The 27,589-nt window shown below is 40.3% G+C and overlaps 1 protein-coding gene and 1 pseudogene across 4 annotated transcripts; one reads left to right on the forward strand and one right to left on the reverse strand.

Moving 5' to 3' along the window:
- The first annotated feature begins 229 nt into the window (after positions 1-229).
- On the forward strand, positions 230-25,600 carry LOC146678163 (adhesion G protein-coupled receptor G1-like). Of its 4 annotated transcripts, none has more exons than XM_085411288.1 (14): positions 230-522; positions 1,803-1,935; positions 2,126-2,465; positions 2,790-2,844; positions 3,596-3,680; positions 3,823-3,951; positions 5,741-5,890; positions 5,968-6,022; positions 6,102-6,193; positions 6,841-6,959; positions 19,206-19,486; positions 22,543-22,636; positions 22,739-23,067; positions 23,154-25,600. In XM_085411288.1, the coding sequence occupies exons 3-14, from the start codon at positions 2,408-2,410 to the stop codon at positions 23,276-23,278; spliced, it is 1,572 nt and encodes a 523-aa protein (XP_085267414.1). In that variant the 5' UTR covers positions 230-522; positions 1,803-1,935; positions 2,126-2,407; the 3' UTR covers positions 23,279-25,600. The 4 variants fall into 4 exon arrangements, with proteins under 4 accessions (XP_085267414.1, XP_085267600.1, XP_085267540.1 ...); XM_085411474.1 differs by having other exon boundaries at positions 2,126-2,168; XM_085411414.1 differs by having other exon boundaries at positions 1,846-1,935.
- LOC146678164 (histone H1 pseudogene) lies at positions 14,024-15,856 on the reverse strand (annotated as a pseudogene).
- Positions 25,601-27,589: the final 1,989 nt, after the last annotated feature.

A 27,589-nucleotide genomic window follows, 5' to 3' on the forward strand; every position in this document is an offset into this window, starting at 1 on the left:
GGGATTAAATGCAACAATAATATATGGTATTCACAGTTAAACCCATGTGATCTAAATATAATCTAAATGTAATATGCATTTTAATACGTCACAAAGGTAAATGTAGTTAATTAGAGCAACAAAACTATCTTATGAATCACAAAATATAATTCCCTCGTATGCAACTTCGAATGTTCTAGAGATCTGTGAAGGTAGCATATTAGTTTTGAGCGGAGACTGAGAAGGAGAGAACGTATAGCGGAGAAACACACGGGTGTCAGTTCAACACGTGCGACATACTTGGCTTTGTTTGTGTGTGACCAGACGTTAACAGTGTGAGGTGACATTTCCGAGAGTCGCACCACAGTGTAGAAAGGTGTTTTCAACTGCAACTGCTAAGGTTAAAGGTTGGTCGCGACAACTCGTCTGATCAGCGGACCCTGATATGGACCGTCGGAGAGCTGTAAAGTGACTTGCTGGCGCGCTGTAGCACAGACAGCGCGGTGTCCTCAGGAGGAGCCGAGAACTGGATTCAGTGGACTGGTGAGCAGCCACCGACAGAGCCACTGTGTTTCCATTTTTATGTGCAGTGTCTTTACTTATATTGGTCAAGGGACTTTAGTGAACAGGATTTACAAAGGGGTTATGCATAAAAATAAAAATAAAATAACAGTTATGACTTTATATCTTTATGACTGCATGTATGTTACTGTACATACATAACCAGTCCAGTACTTTTTGGCCACTTAAAATATCTTTATAGAACTCTTGCTATATTTGTTGCAATTTCTGTTGTCCTCTTCGCCAGATTACTCTTAAAAAGCCATTTTTTAATGTCAACGAGACTTTTTAACTGGACAGTAAACTAAAAGGCACTTTGCCAAAAACTGATTGTGGCTTCTACCTTGTGATAGGAATGTTGTTTGTGGCTCAAGATGACTTGATATCATTCATGAGGGATATATTTGACACATTTCACATAGCATAGGCCAACAAGTGTGGTTTGCTTTTTTGTTTTTTTTGTTTGGGGGGGGGGGGGGGGGGGGGGGGTAGCAGTGTAACTACGGGCCATCGCTTCTTGGTAAATACCAAAAATCAGTTTTTGACAGGCAATCACATTTTGGCACAACACCACCAAGATGTGATAACCTGCTTCTGTGTTGCTTAATAATATTTCATATGGTATTATTTAATTTAAAATATCTATTTCATTTTCTTGTGGGGATAGGTTAATTGGATAATCCAAATTGTCACTATAGGTGTGAATGTGCGAATGAATGTCTGTCCCTGTGTGTTGGCCCTGCGACAGACTGGCGACCTGTCCAGGGTGTACCCCGCCTCTCGCCCTATGACAGCTGGGATAGGCTCCAGCGCCCCTGCGACCCTGAAAAGGATAAGCGGAAGCGAATGGATGGATGGATGGATGGATGGATGGATGGATGGATATTTCATTTTCTAAAGTAACTGTGATATCATTTGAATTTATAAAAAATGTGTGTTTTTGTACATTTTTATGCTGCACCAAAGTACAGTAAATGTTCTGTTCTTGTGCTTAAGTTGTCTGGGATCAATTCTTTCATTAGTGTTTAAGTGTAACCTGCAGGCAAGGGGTTTATGGTTAGTTTCCTTGATTCCTGTCCATACCAAAACCATTGTGGAATCTGATGCAATAACTAATCCAACACCCAAAATAGTGGGTCTAAACTGATGTAAGAGGGTTTAGACTCAGTATAACGGGTGGAGTGCTACACTTTTCATGACATCTGTTGAAGTTCTTAGACCTGATATATAATTTTGAATAATTTGTGCATGTCTTTATGAAGGTGTCTGACACATCTTCTTGTCGATCTGGTTACCCACTAGCAGAGGAAGAACAGAAAACTTTCCTTGCCACTACTTAAAATGATAAACCTGTAATACCACAAGTCCATCACACCAAACCTCATTAGATCTAAGGTAAGTTTAAAGCAAACCACTACTAACGGAATTTTTGGAATAATACATGAGCTATTCTGATTAGAAATGAAATAGACTATGTAAAGAGAAACAGGTCAGGAAGAATAGAAAAATACAGCAGTCCAGTTACCTCCAAAGACTTTATTTTCAAAGATTTGCATCTTATTTTACTGTGTGCTGCAACCTGTAGAACTGGTGTGGCGCAAGTTCCTGTTTTACTTCCTCAGCAAGCTGTAAGTATCAGCACTTCTTTAGTACTTAAAAGTACTTGATTATTGTGATAGCACTGAAAGAAATTGCCTGATGTGAGTCATTTCCTTTTCTGAGCTGTGAACCACAGATCTGTTAAAGCATGTGATATATGTAGATATGAAACTCCCATTTGATTTCATTCAGCAAACACAACCAGACAGAAAAAATTACCCTCTGGACCTCTTACAGCAAATCTATATCTGTTGATGAGTGAGACGCAATGTGGATTATACTTTTTATCACAACAGCCCTCTGTTTTTCTATGTCCCGAGCTATTGGTGAGTAAACCTACCATGTTATCACTCTTATGTTGAAAGGAGTATACTTGTGAAGTGAATCTCAAAGTCATGAATCCTTGAAAAAGTAAAATTACCCAGCTTCTTTGTTACCAATAGCTATTAAAGACTCTAAGTCAACCAGTTTCACAAAACTACCTGCAATTTTATCAAGTGCTGATCAAATACTTGTAAAATAACATCTTGTCTCTCATGTGTCTCTGGAGTTAGATGCCACTTAGACGTTTTATCAGCTTCCAGTCTTGTTTAAATGTATTCATTATGCTAATTTTGGTCTTTCCTTTTCTGTGTGTTTTACTTTGACAGACTTCTGTGAAAATGTTCTTAAAGAATGCCGAGACAGTGACCCATCATGGATAGGGTAATGCAGCTTCTACTGTACATGTCGCATTCCTGTTTGTGAAAAATAAATTGTCCTACATGAATGAATAAATGCTGTCAGTACTTGTTAATTGTTTTCAACAGTGGCTGCTTTTCAGTGGTTTTACATGGCTTCATCATCAAATAAGAATCATTAGAGTATTAGTATACAGCCTCTAACATATACTCATTGTAACAAATACTGCTGTTTCAAACAAGAACACAGTGTAACACTTTGGAATAACCATAATTTTGTATTATTGTTTAAGTGTATTGTGTATGTTGGCGTGTATTTAAACTTGTTACATACTTGATTTATCTAGAAACATTATTTGGATGATTTACTGTACTTTTTATATTTCTTTCTTATTTTTCTTTTTGGATTTTGTTAGCTGCTTGGAATTGACAAAGCTGTAGAATGTGATACTGTGATAATATGGACATTATTATTTAATTATTGTCAGAGTTTCACAGCTCAGCATTATTTTGTGCAAATTGAAAAGCACTGAAGGATGCTTAAACCAAATACAACAGAATCTATTTCTGTTCATCTCAAGTTCTTGCAGTTTCATTTTTTCTCCTTTAAATGTATATCCATGAACAAATGAAGTAATCAAATAGCAGAGAAAGGTCCACTATGAAATAATTGATCTTACTTCTCATCTCTTTGCATTAGTTTGTCTTTTTTATCCTCAGTTATATCCCTGTTTGCATGTTTATATATCTGAACTATGTTAAATATCTGTTGGTAGTTGTTACGAGGATCGAATTATGACCTGCAAAACAGGCCGCTCCTTGACAGGCATCAAACAACTCAAAGTAGACTCGCTTCAAGAGGTGAGGTCATTTGGAGCTGAAGTGCTTTTTAGAAGTGAAAAAGTTACATTTGATCGGAATTTCTGTATTCTTGTATTAATGAACTCTAATTACTGACAATCAACACATTTTTTAAAGTTATGTTTTCGTGTATGCTTTTTAGGTTGATGTGAGTCCTACATTTGAACATAGAGTTCACATCCCATCATCAGCTCTCCAGAGAAGCATAGGAAATGTGCCTGAGGTGGATGTCCTGGTGGTGGCCTCTGTAATAAACAGCAGTTATTTTAAGGTTGGTAACGCTAAAAGCAACAGAAAAAAAACTTAAATATTCCCACGAGCAGAGTCTCTTCACAATCAGCTGTTGCTTATCATGAAAAATGATTAAAAGTTGCTCCTTTAATAAAGAGTTGTTTTCACTGAGGGCCACAATGAGAAATGTTTGCTTTAATTTAGTCTAAAATGTTTGTCTTATATTTGTCTTATATGACAAATTCCTCAACCAGTGTACAAACAACTTTATTAGACTTTAAAATGTTTATTTCAGAAAAGTAATGCATTCTGACTACAGTTCTATAAAAAGGCTACTCACAACAACAATCTTTGGCTACCTTTACCTAATATTACTGTCACGGATTGCCGGGGCAAGCCGTGTGGAATGTAGGAAGGACCCAAAAGGCAGCAGCTCTGGTGCAGGTGAGTGTTTATTAACAGGGGTGGGTAAGTACAAACAGCGGTGGCGACAAAACATGAAACTGGAAACCTAAACTGGGTAAACTAATAAGACAAACCAGAACAAGGATGCAGGGAGGTCCGGAGAAATACATATGGGAAGACGCAGGGAGACCAAGGGGAAACAACACAGACGAACCAGCAATTACTAAGACAGAAAATGCAACTTAAATACACTCAGAGAACACAGGGAGATTACACACAGGTGGGAAACACAGCTGGGAGTGATTAACATAACGAGACTAGGGAGGCAAACTGAAAACACTCACATAAGACGCAGACCTTCACAATAAAACAGGAACACACGGGCAGAACAGAGTAAACACTAAACAAAGGAAGAACAGAACCAAAATCGAAGAGAAAACACAAAATGCTGGGTCAAAAGGACCCAGGATCATGACAATTACAATTTGTTTAATGGTCTGAAACATGTAAGTGCGAGAAATATAAAAGAAATCTTCAAAATGCAAATACTTTGTTCATAAAACTGCGCTTGTGGCTGTACAAACTGTAGCTACAACTAGCCAACATTTAAAAAAAAATATCTTGAAATTTAACTACAAGTCCTCTGCCAGGATTAAAGGCTAGATTAGTTTTTGAGATTTGAGATACATTTTTTCATATTAATCCCACCCTAACATTTTATTTATTTTATTTATTTATTTATTTTTTTAGAAAGAGGGGCAATACATATTAATGAACATTTTAACAAATGTAAATATGCCAGATTATAGGCTTGGGCTAATTTCCATCTGCAGACCCTCTGGCAGGTTGGTGTTAAACACAAGTTAGTAAAAACATACAGAGACACTATTTACAGGTCATGTGACAAGGACAAAAACAGTGATCACATTATACTAGAACAAACAATGACAAGGAGAGTGGACACAGAGGACAGTATAGATGACAATAACGGAAACACATCAATTATATTGCACAAACCCCAGTATTGTACATGCCCTGACCATCGTGATATTGCGTTCACCCATTGCACTAACAGTTGTTTCCCTTTTTGTAATACACTAACTCTTTTCCCCGTCCAATATAAAACATGATTATTAAACATGATTACATGTTTGTGTGTCCCTCAGCCGCCCTTTTAAGTGACTCTTAAAGATGGGTAGACTTGTACTTTCCCTCACTGACAGTGGAAGACTATTCCAGAAGCTCACTCCCTGATATGACAGAGCATTCTGTGAAAAGGTGGTCCGCCTGAGTGCCAGTTCACAATCACTTCTAACAGTGGCCTGAGTTAGTCGAGACCCGGCAACACTGCTAGACTTTTGTTTAATAAAATCACTCATTGGTGGAGGCGCCACTAACATAACTGTTATGTGCCGTCCTTTCAGCTGAGTCCTCCCCAAAGAAGTAGGATACCACAAATTCACCGCAGAAATGGCAAAGTATTTAGGGACTCAGCCGTATGTGTGCGGGCAGGAAACCGTGCAGTCGAGAATCTCTCACAACCCATCACGTTAACCTTCAAACACAACAAAGAGGTAAAAAGACAAAAGTGTTGGACGAACATCTTAAATAGAAAATGTAACAACCTGTTTACCGTTCATTTTGATTCCAGGTTGAAAGTGGAACGTGTGTATTTTGGAAGGAAACATCAGCAAAGGATGGAACAGGTACTACTGGAGATGTCAACCTTCAGTGTTTTTGTTTCTAAATAAAATGACTTAGTTACTCCGAATGTTTTCTTTATAGGTTACTGGAGCAATGAAGGCTGTGACACAAATTACACGGCACATGAATTTATTTGCAGCTGCAACCATCTGAGCTTCTTTGCTGTGCTTGTGGTGAGCTGAAAATCTCTTCCTACATATGATAAAAGCCTTTGGCAAACACCATATTTATCTAATTAATATTTAATTAGATAAACATGTTGATAAACAATTTGAATTGAGAGGCTGTCTCAAATTTATACTGTATAAATAGCCACATATTTAGTTCCAGTCTTTCCACAACCAAATGACCAGAACTGAAATGTCAGCAATACACTCAAAGATGATAATTATGATATTTAAATTATAATTATAGTTATAAGTTCACTGTACACATACTTTGTTGTGCATGTAAAATAACAATAAAGGGCTATTCTATTCTATGAGCAAACTAGTGTGTTACACATAGATTGTATAAAAGATAGAGGGAGCCACCATGGCATCAAGTCACAATTTAAGGCTATGGGTCAGCACACCTGTCACTCTAATTTTAAGCTTTGCCAGCACATGGATCACTTACAAAAATAATTAACTCATCATATAGTTGTGATGAAGGGTGAACCAACCGATACATTCCCAACCATGTATTGCACCAAAATGTCTTGCCATCTTAACATGGAAATTTAGCAATTGATAAATTAACAAATCTTGGTCTACTACTAAAACAAATTTCTTATGTAAAATACATTTCAAAACAACAACTTCATCTTTTTATGTTGCAGAATCCAGGAATATCGGTGACAAAAGCTGATGCCGACAAGCTAAACTACATCACTTACATTGGATCAGGATTCTCCGCCCCCTTCGCACTGATCAGTTTGTTCATCTATATTTATCTACAGTGAGTAGATATCATATTATTCACATTTAAAACTTTATAGTTTTCAGTTCCCAATTGTGATCAAATGAGAAACTGGAGAAAATAGACTGTATAAAAGCTATTGAGTTCGTTAGTGACAGCAGCTCAGTGATAAGGTCTCTGACCACAACACCCACACTCAAACATGAGCAGATGAAAATAAGAGATGAAAAAATAAGAACAAACCGATACTCTTAAGAATTTTGCATCTCAAACGATGAAGAAATTAAGGAAGTACCAGGTTGTTTCCAACTGCTTCTTAAGCAAAGTATGCACAATTTGGACTTCTATACCTGGCTGATGCTCATACTAGCCTTTGGCTTCCAGCTGTCTTCCCCTAAATCAGTGATTAATGACCCACTCTTAGTCACGTTAAGTTTAAGGAAATCGTCATTCCGAACATTTAACAAATGCAGGCAAAGCATCAGCCAGACCTGACTGTGAGGTCTGAAGAGGAGGCAGCAGTGCAGTGTTATCAGGAAACTTCAAGTCTAGGAGCTGTCTGTGTACATGATAAAAACCAGAGGAGAAAAAACACAGCCCTCAGGAGAGCTGGAGTTTGATAGGTTTGAGAGGGTTGGACATTTTACAGAAATCCCATTCAAGTTTCTCAGTTAAAAAATTCAAATGTAACATTAAAATCTGATCAAGTAAAATAATTTCAGAGGCCAGTCAGTCCATCAGTACATGGGGCTGCACCTTATCAAAAGCAGAAGATGCTTATATGCTGTATGATCTAGAACAATGAGCTTATCATCATCTATATCAATGCTTACTTTATAAGCAAACAGCAGTGGCTCTAATCTGTCATCAGTTGAGGACACAACCTCATCAGTTTTTTTTTTATCACAAGATGTGTAAATACAGCTGATCTTAACTCATTTAGTTTTCTTGCATCTTTTTTTAGTATTGTGATTAATATGTTTTTTTTCTAAATGACTTCACATCAGTTACATTTCATTTGTTCTGTATGCTGGTTATGTTTCCACCCTCTACACATCTCTGTACGATTGTAGAAAAATCCTCACTGAGCTAGATGGCATCGGGGGCCAGCAGCTGTCCTAATATTCACCATTTTCAAGATGGTTTCAGCCTGTTCTAGTGACATGACAAAATGATTCTGAGAAAGATTCACTAGTATGAAAAAAACATTTTTTCATTTCACATTTCTCCATTGCTTCCTCACTTCTCCACAGCTGGTGTTAGCAGCAGCACCAGCAACCTGTAAGGATTGGTTACTATTTGTTGCTGGTTCACAGTCAGGCAACCCTGACGGCTTACATGCCGTTACTTTGACACATTTTGCTGCATTTATGTTTAGTTTAGTTTTTTTTTATTGTTTTCTCTCAGCTTTCCAGCTCCACCTTTTCACCACTTCTTCCACAATAAACTTTTTCACAAGGTGCGTGAGAAGGTAGAGGGGAGCCGGTCACATTAAGAAAGTTGATTGAACAATCCAGTGGCAGTATTTAAAAAATGAACAAATGGTGTCAGTGCTTTGACACCTGTTGTGCCAAGGTAGTTATCTCCTACAGCATTTGTGTCTCCTGCGCTCCCAACGGGGGAGAAACTAATTCTGTCAGGGATAACTAGCTTTGCATGACACCTGGTGCATGGTGGCCCTTCAGGCAAAGACAAGCAAAGGGAACCCATACAGTTAATATACATACATTTAATAAAATGTAATGGAGTAGCATGATGGTGCAAGTATTTCCCGTTTTTTCACAATATTAGTTTTGGCTATGATATTATACAGAAGACAACTTATTACAGGAAGAAGAGGAGTGGGAAAAGGTGGTGGTACTAGGGGAATCGAGGGGGGCAGTATATCTTGAGGTTCAATGTTGTTATGGCACTGAGAAGTAAACTGCTTTTGACGCTGTTTCTCAGGTGGCAACAGGTCAAAAGTGAGACCAAGATTATTTACTCAATCCTGCTAAATTGAGTAAGTCCTGTAGAGAGGCCGTAGTTTCTGCACAATGTGATACAGTACTTTCTGTAAAAAGTCATGAGCTGTTTTTGACTCACTTTGGTCTTCCCGAGTACTCTGATGAAATGAAGTCATAGCTGTACCTTCTGCTAACTGCAGAGTCTTCTTTAAATTGCAACAATTAAAGTCTCACAAGGAGGAATTTAGCAAATGGAGCAAATAGAGTCCAGTTTGTGCATTAGGTCAGCGATTATCTGAGGAGTAGCTGACATGTTGACTTGTGGATGATTAAACACTGCTGTATAAAACAACTGTTGTTGTTTGGCAAATAGAATACATGGAGTGAATTTATCCACAGTTCCACTGCAGCAGTACATATCCTGATGTTTGCAGTATTACACCGCTTCCATTTACATAAACAGCTGGTATCTGTAGAGCTCTGTAGGGAAAGAAGAAACTCTTGACTCAGACTAACTCTCCTATGTGTGTCTCCACAGCAATGTAATTACATAAAATAAAATAGAATGCACTCATACTCTGTGTTAGGTTTGTAGCTTGAACCTATTCGCTGGAACGTTAAGACAATATAATTACACTGCTAAGCAAGACACAAATAGGCAAAGTTCTTCATGTTACTCGTGCACGGGAGAGAACCGGACAACCGCTTGACTCCAGTTGGTCTCGTCCGTTCTCCCGTATCACTGTCCTTTTATTGAGGTTACATGAATATGCATAAGTTCATTAACATATGACGTCTACATACACAAAGAGTACCTTGCCTGTGTGTGTGTGTGTGTGTGTGTGTGTGTGTGTGTGTGTGTGTGTGTGTGTGTGTGTGTGTGTGTGTGTGTGTGTGTGTGGACTGCTGATCAAAGGGTCAAACATCCTTGGTCAGGAAGAGGGTAGCCTCCCCCTCACCCTAGATGGTTCATCCTAGATAACACGGTGAGGAAGTCCTGCAGTTCATCTAAACAAAGAGCACTTAGACTAGAACAGACGCAACTACGTTAATCCTACCATAAAATAATAAGACACGGTATGACCTCTCATGCTCCCAAAGTGCTGTCTAATACACACAAAGTTTGCAGACTATCAAGGATCAAAACCTCTACCAATCTACAACTAATTACAAAACTCTAAGCATATATAAGTAAATATTTCTAAGCATAAATGACAATCAACAATACAAATCTAACATTTCCCCCCTTTTTGACCTTTATGCCTGAAAAGTTCCCAGGTATGAATACCTCATGTCTGACAGTTTCAATGCAAACATTTTTATACTCAGCATATGTCAAATCACCCTAAATTACTGAAAAGGTACACAGTTCAACAAATGTATTAGCAGTTATCCCATTCATTGAGCTCATCTCATGGCAAACTGCATCTTACGAGCAAACAAAGAAATTGTTAATTTAATAGTGAAAATAAAAAAGTAACATTTTCAAAAACATCTCAGCTTGGTAATGCTTCCTCCAGGTGTGCACATCACATGTCTCTCTGCAGAGTGGTTTGAGTTCTGCAGGGCGTCATGAATGTCTCTTCCAGTTGTTTCCATCGTTGTCCATAGGACCAGAGTCCAAATGTATGTAGAATAGACATTCAAACATACCAGTTGGTTTTGTTGTTTGTCAACATGGTTCTCAGCTATTTCCAAAGCTGCAGACCTCTCAGCACTCTAGTTTTATGGCCTCCCATTACCTCACTTCAGGCCTTCGTCCTGTGAGGGGGATATTTATGACTCCTTCATTGTCCTTCATTGTCCATACTCTGCAGAAAACACCTCTGTGGAAAGGGTGCAGGGTTGTCTTACTGCTATTATGATCCCAGCAGCCTTCAGAGTGTCATCGTATGCACAGTACAGTGGCACAGCGTTAGGTGATGTTCATAGGAAACTGCTGTTATCACCACCATAGCTTCTGGTTCCTGTGCTTTTCACAGAATCATGATGTCATCCTCGAACTCCTTCTACGCTGTCGATGGAGCTTGGCACGCTCCTCATCCCCTGAGTGTTTATGTTCCAACGCTGCTGAAGGTTTAAGGCAGAGCACGTCGTACACCTTAGTCGTCTTCCTCAGCGTCAATATTGAATCTTTCATTGTATTTAAAATCTTGCTGTGGGAAGTCTCCTCTTGATTTCCTGGAAGCTTAGTAGCACAGCTCTCTGTGTGATGTCTGCTGTGCTGAAGATGATCTCTGATCCTCCTGAAGCCTCTCTCCCATCTTGTGGACGATCCTCTCCTCTATTTTGCAGGCAGTTTCATGGTCCTTGCTGTGGCTCCAAGGTCTGATTTCATGATGGGCCCCAATCAGCTTGATCTTTGACCTCAACCACTGCCTGGTCCTGTCAGCTATGCGCTTCTCACTGGGCCTCTGAAGATTTCTCAGGAGATTACTGCTGCACCTGTATTTCCTTGCTAGGAAGACAAACTATTTGGAGAGTATGTCAACAATCATCAAACCACATTCTTTAGTTCAGTGAACTTTACTTATAGGCCATCAAAGCCTCATCTGAACATGGGTGCACCACTTGCATAGGTTTAATATTTGTAAATAAAACGGCTAATCACACAAATCACTGCAACAATAATAAAAAACATTGTTTAATGTTAATCCTTGGACCCCTCCTCTTGACGCATGGACACACCCATGCGTCAACTCACCAAACCTGGATTCCAGTCTTAAAGAAAAAGATTAGCTAGATCATATCCCAGGCAACATCAGGGCATCTCCTCCCCTGGAGCAGCACCACCCTGGACCTATAATCCTGCAATGAAAATGTTAGTGTGCTTTGCATATTAAGTTTGCTTAACACCCGGCTCTCCCAGGAGCCTGCATACACACCATCATGGCCTGGAAAACAAAATCTGGAAGTAAAATCAAACTCCATACCTGTAAACAATTGTATCATAAGGACAAGAAGCATTCAACATCAGCAAGACAAGTGTCATGTGCAGGTTTTCTCAAATCAGTAAACTACAATTATTTTCATAAGTCGCCTCAGACATGGATCATCCCATGTACTCAGGCAACATTAATGTAATCGGTGACTGCTCTTAAGCAAAGTCACTCCACTTATATACTACTATGGGCTCAAAAGTGGCCAGCTAATGAGCCCATATCAAACTATCCCAGAAACACTGTATCTCTTATTTGTTTTACTCATGTCACTTGTCCGTTCCAGCTGAATCTTCCACAGCATTCTCAAAGAAACTAACATTAGCAATACACATTGACTGTAGTCAGACAGAGGTCAGACACAGGTCAACAGGTCCCAGAGGTGCCATAAAAAGACCATAAAGTTAGCCATCTATAGCTGTGGAAAGAAGTAACACCAGTTCTCAACACAGGAAATTTCACACAGGTTATTCACATTATCAAAGTAACCTTCACATTTTCCCATCAACACAACGCAACAGCATCACCACTCATAACCTGTAAACACAGTTTTCCTCACACATAAACCCAGAAATCCTGTAGTAGGAAAAAACATCAACCAGTTGTCCTGGCATAAATCGCATCATCAATTCACATGAAGAACTGGCATGCTGTAAGAAAAGAAAATGCAAATATTAGCGCTTGCGCAGGCGTATGCATACTTTGTCACAGTTATCTCTGTGAGCAACTCAAGCCTATGAATAACACACCTGATAAATGCACAGACACAGAAAATGGCATTTAAAAGGTTAAATCATCATGCAACCTCGAGTGTTGCTGTCATCTTTCTGCTCCTGTAAAAGGAAACACATGGGTTCATCTGCACCTTTGTCAGGTGGGGGTTAACTTCACACAATCATGTTCAGTCAGTCAGTTATTTTAAAATTCTTACTCATTCACTCAGTGGTTCCTTCTTTTGCTAATTGTGGAAATTATCATCGCATTCGTTTCCACGCTCAGCAAAACGACGTTATTTCAAAAAGAAAAATAATTTAGACTGGATTTCCTCGTTGAATCCTTTTTGGGGGGGACTCTCATTTCCTAATTGTCCCAAATAAGTGGCTTTCTCCTGAACCCATTTTAAATGTGGAGAAACTCACTTGCAACAATTTTCTTGACGACGTGTAACGCTTTCAATTCCCGACTTGCAGATCTGCTCAAAGAAAAGAAATTCACAAGCAAAAATCAGTGCTTGTTCAAAAATGAAAAATAAAAAAATAACAGAGATTATCAAACCAAACTCTCAGTGCACTGTGAAAGTATCAAAATAAAAAGGCCTTGTTAAGTCATGACACAAACTCCTCATCATCTTCACAACAGGAGAAGAATCATCAGCTAGATTCACTCCAAACCAACCATCAACTGCACAACACACAACATAACCCTAATGTCATATTAGCTATGAGTTTAATCACCCGGTCTGTGCTCTTCACTCGTTTAGGCCACAGATCTATTTTATTCAATTTTTCCTTTTTCCCTTCATCATAAAACATGTGACATGCTGTCATGCACTTCACAAAAGACGTTTGTTCTGATGTATTCAGAGTTGTGTATCTAAATACAGGATTCACTCGCACATCAAAACAGGAAACTCAGTGTTTTAGAGTCTCCACTCAACACACAACAACTCCAACACATCTCATTCACTCGTACTAGAATTCAGTCACCTTTCATTAATCTAAAACCAATCAACTAATTTGCATATCAGCTATTAACCCACTAAGTTGACAGGACGACAGAAAAGCATGTTCAAAATAGTATCACAAAAGACAATTTCCCTCATACAGTAAATTACATGTGCTGCCTCAATCAAGCAGGAAGCTTCTCCCAATTTACCATTTTAACAACTAAATTTATTGTCTGATCACTGGTTGGTCAAACCAGGATCTTTTTTCCCACAAAAGTTAAACTGTTGTCCTGCAACCTGGAGAGTCAATTTTTTGCATTGGATAAATTCAGTATTTAATAACAAGTGTCTGCTAAATTGACACTATTTTAACACTGATGAAAGATAACAAGCTAATTTTCATTGCATGGGTTTGTGTTATTAGGCAGGTCTAATGCATGTCTGTGGAGCTGCATCTCCAGCAGAGCATGTTCTTAAAGCTGCCTTTCCTACACACTTCTCTGCTATTATTTAATCATTTCTTAACTAATGTGCTATGAGTCTTCATGAGTCATTTTGTGTTTGGAATTGTTAGTAGGGTTAATGCATGTTCTGCTTGTGTGTGTGTGATTCTGTATATGTTTCTATTTTCGCAATGTTTCAGACTCCGTCTCAATTTTCCAACTTAAGCAGTCAGTTTTCTTTTCCCCAGGTTTGCTAACCCAAATTTTGATTTCCCACATTAAATAATTCCTATGTGTTCTCACCTAGTCTTCTCACTCTGTTGTCCTCTCACTCTTTTGTCCTCTCCCACTTCAACAGTCCCGGCAGTTCTCCTTCAGCTTTGTCCTGTCTAGTAGCTGAAGTGCTGCTGCTGCCTTCTTGGGCGACTTCTTAGCAGCTGCTGCCGGTTTCTTGGCTTTGGCCGCGGCGGGCTTCTTGGCTTTGCTCTCAGTAGCCTTGTTCATCTTGAAGGATCCGGAGGTCCTGGTGCCCTTGGTCTGCACCAGAGTGCCCTTCGCCACCAGGCTCTTGATGGCGGTCTTGACACGGGCCTTGTTCTTGTCCACATCGTAGCCTCCGGCAGCCAGAGCCTTCTTGAGAGCGGCCACAGACAGGCCGTTGCGCTCCTTGGAAGCGGCCACGGCTTTCACAATCAGCTCGCCCACGCTGAGGCCGACCTTCTTGGGCTTGGAAGTCATCATCTTCTTCTTCTTGGCCTGAACCTCGGCGCAGGGCGCAGGGCGTGTTTATGATGGAGCCTTTCCCACCACAGCGCTGGCACGTTGAACGCATCATGAAGGGTCCATTTCTTTCATGTCGCTAGCCAGCATGCTAGCTGCATGTGGCTTGCCCGAGTCACTCAGTCCTTTTTGAGCATTTCAACATGCTGCCACCGCCATCTTGCTCGCCCCTCCGTGGAATTCATCCAATCAGACAGGAAGATGGGTTTGCTTTCTTCTTCTGCTGCTGTTTATCCACATTGCTGCTGCTTTGCTGGGACTTTTTGTGCTCAGGACTTGCTGCTGTCTCTTTATCATGTTATTGCTTTGGAGCTGCATTCCTTATCTTCAGGGAGGAGTGAGCTCGCTTGTGAGGTTGAGAAACACATGGCACTGTAAATAAGTCAGCCAGAAACTTGGCCTGCATGTTTCCAATGATGTTAAACTATAACTTTCTTCCGACCGCTGCATGTGGAAAATTGATTCAGGTCTGCTTTTCACCTGAAAGTGACAAACTAAGACATTTCATTATTATCATCACTGCTTAATCAACACACATCTCTCTCTCTCTCTCTCTGTCTGTGTTTGTGTGAACAATCCTTTCTTAAAAGCAGAAAATGACATTGTAGTTGTTTTTCGGCTGATCAACACAAAACCTTTTTCCTATGATTATTTCTCTTCGTCTACAATGTAGTAATTTGTCTCTTTTTCACTCTTTTTTTTTTTTCTTCACAATAGCTGGTGGTCTGCAAAATCACCGCTCTCACTCACAATCAGAGGCAATCACTTTTGCACAGTGCACAAAAACACTGTGATGTCAGACACATTCACACTCACTTTTTCATCTGCATAAATAAACCATATGGCTGGAGATATGTGCCATGGTGATCCATAAGCATGATCACCAGTTTATTTAATTATTTTTAATCCAACAACACAAATAAACAAAAACATGATGCTGATGCTACACACACACACGAGTCAAGGTGCAGAAAAACTGCTCATGGAAACGCTGCACACTCTCTGTTTCCCTCTCTTTGAGTAGTTCTCAGACAGCTCTTGATCTGATAATGTGTAGCTTGCTCATCAGCTCAAAAAACAAAAACAAAACTGCAACGCGACATCACACAGTAGTTGCATGCTCTGCCCACAGTGGCAAAGTCTTACACTTTCATATTCAACACAGCTTCTCCATCATGTATTTTTAGATGTTTCATACAGGGTTGAGCATATTAGTTGTTTTCACAGATGTGCTCTATATCTCAACAATGGCTCATAATAAGACGAAAGTCTTCCACACAGGTCAAGTGCCTCTATGCACTTCATTAGTTTAAATATTTACCTATATCACTTCACCTCACATGTCATTGTACTGAATTTAAGCAACCACAAGTTTAATGTAGGTTACTTTTAACAACTATCCACCTCAATGGTTTGGCACACAGGCTGTTAACATTTTGTGTCAGGAAGGGGTGGGGGGAAAGCCACCCACCAGAGCACAGCTGCTGATGTGGGCTGGCCTTTTCCACACACTCTTCAAGGCTGGTGTGTTTTCTGAAAACTTCTAACATTTGAATCTCTTCCATTTATAAGCCTGCGATTAACCGCACGGCTCAGGTCCGCGTGAAACCCGCGCGACCGCATTCGCGTGCACCCACGCAGCTGTGGAGCCTTCGCTCTCTCTCTCTTTTATACATAAATACTTTGTGCTGCCAGGAGCAAAGTCCAGCACAAACGTCTTTCTCCCTCTAACTCACTCTTGGTTGCTTAGAAACCCATGATAACAACAACAGTCGGTGTTACAGACCACGTGTTCTGCTCCGCACACACTCACACAACAACAACAACAAAAACGACGACGACGACAACAATGACAACAACACAAAATAGGCCTACTCCGGACTCACACCGGACCGCTCGGGACCCTGACCCAGTTGTGGGACGCTCACCCACTCGCGCGACAAAACCCAATGAAGGGACGCTCGGGACACACACCCAGGGCGATTTCAAAACCGGACACTCACCGGACGCTTGGGACCCTTGGGCGATTTAACCAAAACTTCTTTTTCGGGACACTAACCCAGTTATCGCTCCACAAAGCAGCGAACTTCTCAACGCCTCACAAAATGGCGGAGACTGCACAACGACACGGTTATAGAGTCGGCCTCTTTAAACTTACTTGGCGTTGCTTAGCGTGTAATATCAGCCTGAATCCCGCCGATCGCCATTCATCGAGGAGAAAGACAGACAGCGAATCCACAGGAACTTCCTGGCTGACGTCAGTCTTTCAGCGTGCCTCCCCCCCCTCGGTGAATGCGATCCCAGGGAGCCGGCATCGAAGGACCAATTAATGTTAGGTTTGTAGCTTGAACCTATTCGCTGGAACGTTAAGACAATATAATTACACTGCTAAGCAAGACACAAATAGGCAAAGTTCTTCATGTTACTCGTGCACGGGAGAGAACCGGACAACCGCTTGACTCCAGTTGGTCTCGTCCGTTCTCCCGTATCACTGTCCTTTTATTGAGGTTACATGAATATGCATAAGTTCATTAACATATGACGTCTACATACACAAAGAGTACCTTGCCTGTGTGTGTGTGTGTGTGTGTGTGTGTGTGTGTGTGTGTGTGTGTGTGTGTGTGTGTGTGTGTGTGTGTGTGTGTGGACTGCTGATCAAAGGGTCAAACATCCTTGGTCAGGAAGAGGGTAGCCTCCCCCTCACCCTAGATGGTTCATCCTAGATAACACGGTGAGGAAGTCCTGCAGTTCATCTAAACAAAGAGCACTTAGACTAGAACAGACGCAACTACGTTAATCCTACCATAAAATAATAAGACACGGTATGACCTCTCATGCTCCCAAAGTGCTGTCTAATACACACAAAGTTTGCAGACTATCAAGGATCAAAACCTCTACCAATCTACAACTAATTACAAAACTCTAAGCATATATAAGTAAATATTTCTAAGCATAAATGACAATCAACAATACAAATCTAACACTCTGCATCACCAAAGAACTTACTAATAGCCTGTAATACTCTGACAGAGTATATCTGAGTCTGGTTTGTGGCAAAAACCTCTGAGGACACAAATACTGTGAGTTCCTACTGTGCTGTTTATGAACTAAAGGGTCGAACTTTTGCTACAGATGTATTTGCTAACTTTTGTCAGGGTTCCCTGTATAAAGAAACATCCCTCTTCCTTTAACAGTTGTCTCTGCAAAGAATGATGAGCGTGTGTGTCACGGTCTGGCTGGCAGACCGTGGGGATGTGGGGAAAGGAGGACCCAAAACGCAGACTCTGCGATGCAAACAGTGCTCTTTATTTACAGTGAAAAGGCTGTAAATACAATAACTCCCCGTTGCTCCCTCGAACCCCGTGTGCGTGCTTCCCTCCGATATCTGTGCTCGTGCTCCCCGCTGTTGTGTTTTCGCACCCCCGTGCGTGCTGCCTCTCCGGACCACTCCTCCTCCTGTAGGGAAACCAGAGACGCAGCCGTCAACACTAACCCTCGGCGGGCATATACGCACAGCACAAACCTAAGCTAACACACACTGACTTGGTACGATAACTCAATGATCCCGCGCCGGTGGGAGCTCCAACTCTCTCCTAAGTAGCTCCCCCGACGAGCCCTGATCACCAACAGGTGTGGCATGAACTTCAGGTGTGGCCAGTCCTTCCGCAGGGCCACACCCCTCAGGCCTGCAGGTGGCTGAGCTCCATCCTCCAGCCACACCCGCAGACATACACACCCATACCCTGCCTATACATATGAGTGGGACACAGACTAACACAGCACAGTGCAGAAAAACACACACATCACCAAAATAATAATAATAACAACAATAACATCAACAGTCAAAACTGCTCACGGACCCCGAGTCCTCCAGAGCTGGGTCCGTGACAGTGACAGTGTGAGGTTGCAGAGATTGCGTCACAAAAGCTCAGTTGCTGCTTACATTTTGGGAACTATTTTTTTTCAACATGTTGATACTGGTATAAACAAAATGTAGTCACTTCCCCAGAGACATCTTCTGTCAAGTAGCCTCAAAGAAACACTGCTACGAGGGCCTGGAAATGCCATAAAAAAAACCCTGAACATTAAGAAAACAAACTCAATAATATTAATGGTAGAAAAAAAAACATGTGATTGTGAATGAAATTTGTAAAGTAATTAATTAAAGAAATGTTGTGTACAAATGTTGTGTCTTTGTAATTTGTTTGTTTAATGAATTTGTTGATTTTCCCATTTCAGTTCAACCCATATTCTGTTACATTTCTAACATTATATGATGCAAATGAGGCGACTGCTACTCAAAGTGTGGTATTAAGTGAACTTTGTGGCTACATCTAGTTATTAAGAGACCATTAGAGAAGTGAGGCTACAGCCTCATGGCCTTTCTTACATATTGTTTTATCTGCTGCATTAGTGTGGAGTTATTACCATCATCTCACATCTAAAAAGGCAAGATAATATCCACTATCTCCACAGTTGGCAACAAGAGAATAATTCTGTTTCTGTTTTAGTCGGCGGCATCCTGAGAAATCCATAAGTCTGCACATGCAGCTAACAGTGGCGATGTTCTGCCTCCATCTCACCTTCCTGCTGTCCAGCCTCCTGGCCCAACTACTGAAGGAAAAAGAGGACGGCTCATCTTGCCTGGTACTGGGTCTGGTTTTACACTGGTCCCTGCTGGCCACCCTGACCTGGAGTGCTCTGGAGGGGTTCCACCTCTACCTTCTGCTCATCCGGGTCTTCAACATCTATGTGAGGAGGTACCTGCTCAAACTCAGCCTGATTGGATGGGGTGAGTGTCGTTTAGGTGGGACGCTGCTCTGCAATACACTGTCACAAATCTTTAAATGAAAGTGGATTGTGTTGAAGTGTTACATCACAATAAAGGCTTAAACCCTTTATTCTGATGTATTGTGATGTCAAGTAAATTCGCCTTATTTGCATAACCTACTGTATTTAAGCACAACAGACACTGACCAAACACTAGGGCAAATAGGTACAAAACTACTTAAAAAAATCACGAATCATGAAATGTCTTGTATGTATTTTAAAAGTAATTAAATGACACTGTTATAAATTAGGCCTTAACTGAAAAGCCTGTCTAAGAGAGATGTGTTTTAAGTTCAGATAATAATACTGTGAAACAGACGATCTGATATGGACGATTGTATATTGTTCAGCTTTAGTCATTCTAATTTATTCTGTTGTTTAGAATCAACAGCTGTTGGTAAGATCACCTGTGCAGTCAGCATGGGGCACAAAATTTTAAGGACAGGGTTCGTACAGGTGCTTGAAATCCTTGAAAATGATAGAATTTTAATATTGTCTTTTCAAGGTTTGAAAAGTGCTTGAATTTCAGATGTGGTGCTTAAAAGTGCTTGAAAGTGTAACTGTATGTCATCACCACAAATAACATTCTGATTGAATAGTTTTCTTATCAGATAGAGAAATAAAATGAGTCGCAAAATGTAAAAACAAAATTTCAATTTGGGTCGAAAGTGCGGACTTCAAACTATACACCAGTTTTTAAATTGTGTTGATCGGCCATGTAAAACCAGAGGTATGATAAAAAATACACGCAATGTTTTTTTCTTAATAAAACAGTGGTGTTTGCAGGGGGAACAAACAGCACTAGCAATCACTCTCAGCCTGGGAGTGAAAAAAAAGGAAAAGAAAAAATACTCCTTCCCTATTGGTGGAAAAATGTACCATTTCGACCAATCAAAAAATGTGGCATTTGGTTGTTTAGGAAGAGGGGGAAGTTTTAGGAGTGACACCAGCGAGAGAGAGCAAGTGAGCGAAAGAAAGAGAAAGTGAGTTTTGATAGATACGTGATAGATTTGTGACGTTTACCATGTTTGGAGTCTCACGTTAGTGTGTTATCTTGTGTAGTTAGTGTGTAGTGTAGTCGTTGTTTTGTTTTGTGAGTCACTTCTACTAGAGAATGTCACAGTTGCTGCAAAAAAGCCACAAAAGGCAGATCGCAGTGTAAACGCTGTCTCCAGGTGGAAAACAGGAGTGACACACCTGCTGTCAGACCTGCAGGTTTATCCCTGTGCTGTTCTCCTCTGTCTTAGTGGATACAAATTATATTTTGGAGTTGCATAAAGAATTTGTGTGCCTTCCTATTTGGTGCAGAACACCTTACTGTTCTGTAAGTAGTTTTAAATGGTTATATAAAAACGTCTTAGCCTTGGTTGCATTTTTGGGTGTAAATAGTACCATATAACTTTGTTGTTTGCAAAACTTGTGCATATTTTTTTTAAATGTACAATTTCTATTTGCATTTCAAGTCTGAATTTAGATCAGTTGTGCTTATACAGTATGTCAAAATGAGACCATAACAGATGGGCAAGATAAACAGTTTTTAAAGGTGAAATATAGACGCCAAATAAAAAGTAGTCAAAAATGGCCAATTATACCCTGGACCCCAGAGGGTTAAAGGCTAAAAGCAAAGTTGTCACCAAGTACTGTTTATATTTCTATGTATTTCTGCAGGCACTAAGTATTAACTTAGTGCCTTTGGGTGAAATAATGATAATATGAGGGACCGATCCATTCGGTCACAAAGAATAGCCACTTGCTACCAAAGTTCCCCGGCTTTCATTCACAATGTGATTATCGTCAGCACCTACACATTAAACTACTTAAACATTATAAATGTCTTCAAGCTCACAATGAGGCCACAATAAGGCCTGTATCTACTGTCTCAGCCACTGAGACAGTAGATACATTTATATGTGTTTTTATAAATGAATATTTCATACTTTAAGGCTGCCTGTTTATTTAAGGGAGATGAACAAAATACTGTAGCGGGTCAGGGCTGTTTGGGGTTTGACAGCTATGTTTTGTTGTTCCAGGCGGCAGCGTTATGTTGCCATGGTTACAGGTGATGCTCTCTCTCTCTGCGACTGTGTGTTTCTGGGTGGAGAGAGCGCCTTTTTCTTGTGGTTGTTGTTATGCTAGAGCTACGCCGAGCAGTTGAGTTAGCAGCGTTGTGTTTCCTGTTGAATGCTAATAAACGGCTGTGCTCCCTGGCTAACTCTGTGGGAAGCAAGACCAAACGATCCCTCTGTCTCCTCCTTGTCTGAGCTCGCCACAATGCATTAGAATTGTACGTGATAATATCATAGATGATAGATTAAATAAAAAATTTTAAGTAGATGCTTGTGCGTTCTTAAAGTCTTATATATTGAATTGAACTATGTGATCTATTCAAAGCCTCTTGCAGTCAGTGCTGTTCTCCATGCCTGTCTGACTGTACATGATGTTATTAGCACAAACACTTTAAAGGTGATCATTTAGGACTTCAGCAATAATGCAAACAGCAATGTAGTTAAACATCTTACAGTTAGTTTTATTAGGAATTAACTTAAAAAACAAACAAACATCTGTCTCCTATTTTTTGTGTCATACAGGAAAGAAGCATCAATATCTGATAAGAAGACTTATTTATTTCTGTTTTGTTTGTTTTTTTCAATAGGAAATGAATATCTAACAAGTTGATCTGATCACATTTTCACATCTTAATTCTTAAGTGAAATGCGCATTTTGAGTTTATACAATATATGCATTTAAGGCGACCATTTCCTTTTGCAGTATGTTTGTCTGGTGCGTTTTTCTATGTCTTAACAAAAGGGCAACAAAGATGTTTAAGTTCACCTTGGATGATCTGTTTTAATTTTCACATGGTCTTACTGAGGTGATGCGAACTGAAATTTGCATTCTTTGGGGGGGGGGGGGGTAAATGTGAAAAGGGACCTTAAAGCAGAGGAACAGTGACAATAATGCCTCACGCTGTCCTAAAGAACACTCAGCTGACATTAATTCTGTCTTCCATGTTTTCAGGTTTTCCTACACTGGTTGCAGCTGTTTGTGGGATTTCACGTGTTTATGGCAAATACACTCTGAAATACAGCAACAGCAATTTAACACAACACATGTAAGAACCTATCTTTGGTATCATTTTATATTAGAGTGAGCCAGGAGATTTTATTTCTTAGCAAATTCATGCTGTTTTTTTAATTTCTTTATTAATGAGCAGGTGCTGGATGAGCAACGAGTCTGAACAAAAGCTCCTCGTAGTCAGCTACATCACTACCGTGGCCTTTCCTTTCTTGGTGGTTGTGTTCAATGCCTGCATGCTGGGGCTGGTGGTGTTTAAGATGTTGGAGCTAAGAAGGGGTGATAGAAGCTTTGGAAGCAGCAGTGACTGGAAGAAGATAAACAAAGAGAGAAAGAAGAGGTTATGGAAGGACTGTGTCACAGTGCTGGGCCTCAGCTGTGTGCTTGGGTTACCTTGGGGGTTAGCCAGCACTACATACGTTTCACTCGCTGGGATCTACGTATTCACCGTATTGAACTCCCTTCAAGGTTAGTATGTGATCATCATGTCAAGGATTAATTGGACTTTGATCATTTAATAGAAGAACTGACAAACTATGTCTCTCTCTTCACAGGTCTATTTATTTTCCTGTGGTCTGTGGCGATGGCCTGGTCAAAATCTCAACCTGAAAATAACTCATCAATCAGAGACTCTTCCTCTCAGAAAATGATGACTACTAGTTTCAACAGCAGAAACTGAAAAGACTAATGCATTATCCATGACCTATATTAGGTGTTGCGCTTCTATTGATATGTAGTTCAGTATAACCAATAGGGCTGCCACGATTAGTCGACTATCAAAATCGACGACTGATTTAATAGTTGACGCGTCATTTGAAGCTTTGTTTGCTTTTTTTGATGTATTGTGCACTTAGAGATGCTCTTCTGTATAACCTGGTTGTAATGAGTGGCTCTTTGAGTTTACATTGCATCACCCTTTGAGGTCTTTCTGATAAATCGTTCCTAGTGCTGTACCTACTTATAATTAAGTTATTATTTATAGCAGCTTTCAGGTAAAAAGGAAAAACAACTAGAGTAATCTCTAAATGATCTATATACATTAAGAGTATTTTAAAATACATTGTATTTAATCTCCCCAATTCTTCCCAGATACTGATACTGTTAATATTCAACTCCATCATCATGACCTGACATAAGAAGTCTAACCAGGTGGCAGGTGCCACAAGGTGGCAGCAATACCCACAGGAGACACTCTTCTTCTTTTTTTATGCATGAAGATAAGATAAGATAAGATAACCTTTATTAGTCCCACGTGTGGGAAATTTGTTTTGTTACAGCAGTGGAGAGTGGAAAGTTACATGGAAAATTAGAAAAAAGAAAAACACTGGAATAAGATATCAATAGATACTGTGCGCAACTGTACACAATAGAATATAATAAAATAAAATACTATATACAATTGAATAAAATAGAATACAAATGCTATATACAATTGAGTATAATACAACGATGCCAGAAAAGAGTATTGTACTTAGTGTTATTGCTATTGCACATGTGTGGATGTGTGTGTTTGATCGGTTGAAGTCTTTGTTGTGGAGTCTGACAGCAATAGGGAGGAAAGACCTGCAAAATCTCTCCATCCCACATTGTGGGTGCCACAGCTGCCACTGAAGGAGCTGCTCAGTGCTCTCAGAGTCTCCTGCATGGGGTGGGAGATGTTGTCCAACAGGGATGACAGCTTAGCCACCATTCTCCTGTCACTCACCACCTCCACTGCGTCCAGAGGGCATCCTAGAACAGAGCTGGCCCTTCTGATCAGCCTGTTCAGTCTCTTCCAGTCCCCAGCAGAGATGCTGCCCCCCAGCAGACCACACTGTAAAAGATGGCTGAGGCCACCACAGAGTCATAGAAGGTCTTCAGGAGTCGGCCCTTCACTCCAAAAGACCTGAGCCTCCGCAGCAGGTACAACCTGCTCTGCCCTTTCCTGCATAGGGCGTCTGAATTATGAGTCCAGTCCAGTTTATTGTTCAGATGAACACCAAGGTACCTCTAGCTGTCCACAGTCTCAATATCAATACCTTGGATGTTCAGTGGTTGCAGTGGAGGACGTTTGTGCCTGAAGAAGTCTACCACCAGCTCCTTGGTTTTACTGGTCTTGATCTGGAGGTAGTTCTGCAGGCACCAGTCCACAAAGCCTTGGGTCAGTCGTCTGTACTCCCTGCCGTCCCCATCAGTGATCAGGCCAACTATTGCAGAGTCATCAGAGAACTTCTGCAGGAAGCACTGGGTGGAGTTGTAGAAGAAGTCTGCAGTGTAGATGGTAAAGAGGAACGGTGCCAGAACCGTTCCCTGTGGGGCCCCCATACTGAACTCTTATGAATTGCTCATGCATTTCATGCATGACTCCATGATCTGCTTTTTACCTGGATGGCCAATGATGCACTTCTGTCTCCTGCTGATAAAGGTGTTTATCACCCACCCCTAGCTCCTGAAACTGTCAGGAGTAGTGCAACATCACTATGTAGTACATGCTGTTTGGATCAAACAGTGTGTGATGTTGTTTAAGCTTAGCACAGGATATACCAAGAAACACGTTTCAGGTTATAGATGGAAATAGAGGAAACAGTTTGCTAGGAAGCCTGCTGAGTCTCTCTTACGCAGAACCCTGTCCACATCTTCTAAGATGTTTTTCTACACTGATAAGATAAGATAAGATAACTTTTTATTGTCATTGCACAGTCATACATAGTACAGTAGTACAATGAAATTGGAAAACTGTCCTACGTCGGCACTACATATAACACAACACGACACGATATGACACATCACAACGCAACAAACAACACAACACAGTATATTAACTTAGTATAAAAAAGAAGAATAAGTGTATTTGTATTGCACACTGTTATTATTGCACATTAATTATTATTGCACCTTGTTATAAATATAAATATTATTATTGTTATTGTTTTAAACATTGTTACCTCTGCCTTAAAAATTCCAGGGAGGTAGCCAGTCAGGTCAGCTATTTACATTGTGGGCTTTCATCAAATCTTTTAGAAATGGCATAATATGATTCACATCATGTATTATAAATGAAATCTTACATGTGCTGGTTGTCTCTTGAATATGATCTTTGACATGTCACTCTGCATGCATGTTATTGTGTGAGGATTCCTGGTGTAATCATCCAAACCAATTTCCTCTCATATGAGGGTGACAGATTAGGTATTCTCAGACCTCGAGAAAGTGGTGACACATCTGAATAATTTAACTTAAAGAATAACTTAAAAAACAATTCAAATAAATAATTAAAAGACCAAATTTACCACTGACATTCATGCCAGTGATGAGCGTATGTAAACTTCTGGCCACTACTGTCAGTATCCGAGCTCTGATACCAGGGGAAAGGACAAAACACATTCAATAAAAGCATAATAAAATAGAATACTCATATTTTTATCAGTGTAGAAACGAAAGTTTCCTTAAATATGACAGATGCTAGTTTTTAAAGTTCAGATTTGAATCATGAATTCTTCCGCAATATTTACAAGACTGAACGGACTCCACTGACTTTCCCTCAATGGACCGTGTTGCCTATAAGACGATTTAATTCTCTCTTCTTTTTTGCCTGTCCCGTTTGGTTCTTTAGCCATCAGAATTACTGTCGGAAGGCCAAGAAAGATGCCCAACGGATTTACTTTACCTAGTGGATCATCGCAGTCTTGCCATATTGGTCCATTTGATTGACCTTGGTTTTATTTTCAGTTGTTACAGACATGACTGGGAGAAAGAAAGAAAGAAAGAAAGAAAGAAAGAAAGAAAGAAAGAAAGAAAGAAAGAAAGAAAGAAAGAAAGAAAGAAAGAAAGAAAGAAAGAAAGAAAGGGAGGGAGGGAGGGAGGGAGGGAAAGAAAAACAGAGGGGAAGAGGGACAGTGAGAAATGGCACTTAAAAAAAATCACCTGGATCACCTGTTGAGAGAAGAATAAAAAGAGAAAACAAGCAAAAAAGAGAGCAACATAATAAACACAACACCATTGCAATAATCTAGCTAAGCATAAATAACAGTAAATACTAAATATTGAATTTTATTTTGCAAATGTCCAGGGTGCGAGGGGTCTTTGATGATGATGCTGGCTTTCTGCTGAAGTCTGCCAGTATAAATGTCTCTGAGGGGAGTTAGTATGGTGCCAATTGCCCACCCACGTGTTTTTTCCTCTTGTCCTCCGCGGTGCAGTAGTTGAAACAGAGTGTGCAGTAGTAAGTCAGAACGCTCTCGATGGTGGAGCGGTAGACGTTTCGAGAACCCTCTGACCTACTGCTGCACACTCTGGTTGCCATTTTTAGAAAAATAATAAGATGCAAGTTCAGGTTTCACTTCCTTGATAACCTATAATTCTCAACAGTTCCTGACAATTATGGCTTAACTTCTTCTTATCTGTTGCGTATATGGAAAGCAGTACCATTTGATCACTTCCTTTTTCTTCAAAACATCATCTCATAATAGTTATTTAGTTGCAAGCAATTGACTTTTGTTTCTGTGTGACCGTTATGTCATTGTTTTTTAAAGTATAATTGTATAAATGATCAAGACTAGCGCCTCAAGGTGCTTTATATTAACTCCTGGCTCCACCCGGAGCCTGCACCCATACCGCAACTGCCTAGAAAAAAAAACCTGAGTTAATATGAACTTCACATTTGCAAGCAACTGTGGGTCAGAAGAGTAATAAGGGATCTAGCACTGTTGCCATAATTTGCCCAAATCATGGATCATCCCATCTGTTTACGCAAAACTACTGTAACCAATGACTGTTCTTAAGTAATTTCACTTAGTTGTTTTTCTTTCTTGCTCATTGTGTCAGATGTTTAGTTACTCCTCGGCCTCCTTTAGCAGTAATGATATCTGTAACAAATGTAGCATATTTGCAGCGCTGGAGGCCAGGATTACTGAATTGGAGACTCGGCTTCGCACCCTTCATTCACCCGTAGCTAGCCAGGCCCCTGGAGCTGGTGCAGCCGAAGATAGCGTAGGCCCCGCTAGCTGTTCCC

This window comes from Rhamphochromis longiceps, linkage group LG1, assembly GCF_057381845.1.
Source record: "Rhamphochromis longiceps isolate RC_006_pf linkage group LG1, R_longiceps_female_GT1.1, whole genome shotgun sequence".
Taxonomy (NCBI): Eukaryota; Metazoa; Chordata; class Actinopteri; order Cichliformes; family Cichlidae; genus Rhamphochromis; species Rhamphochromis longiceps.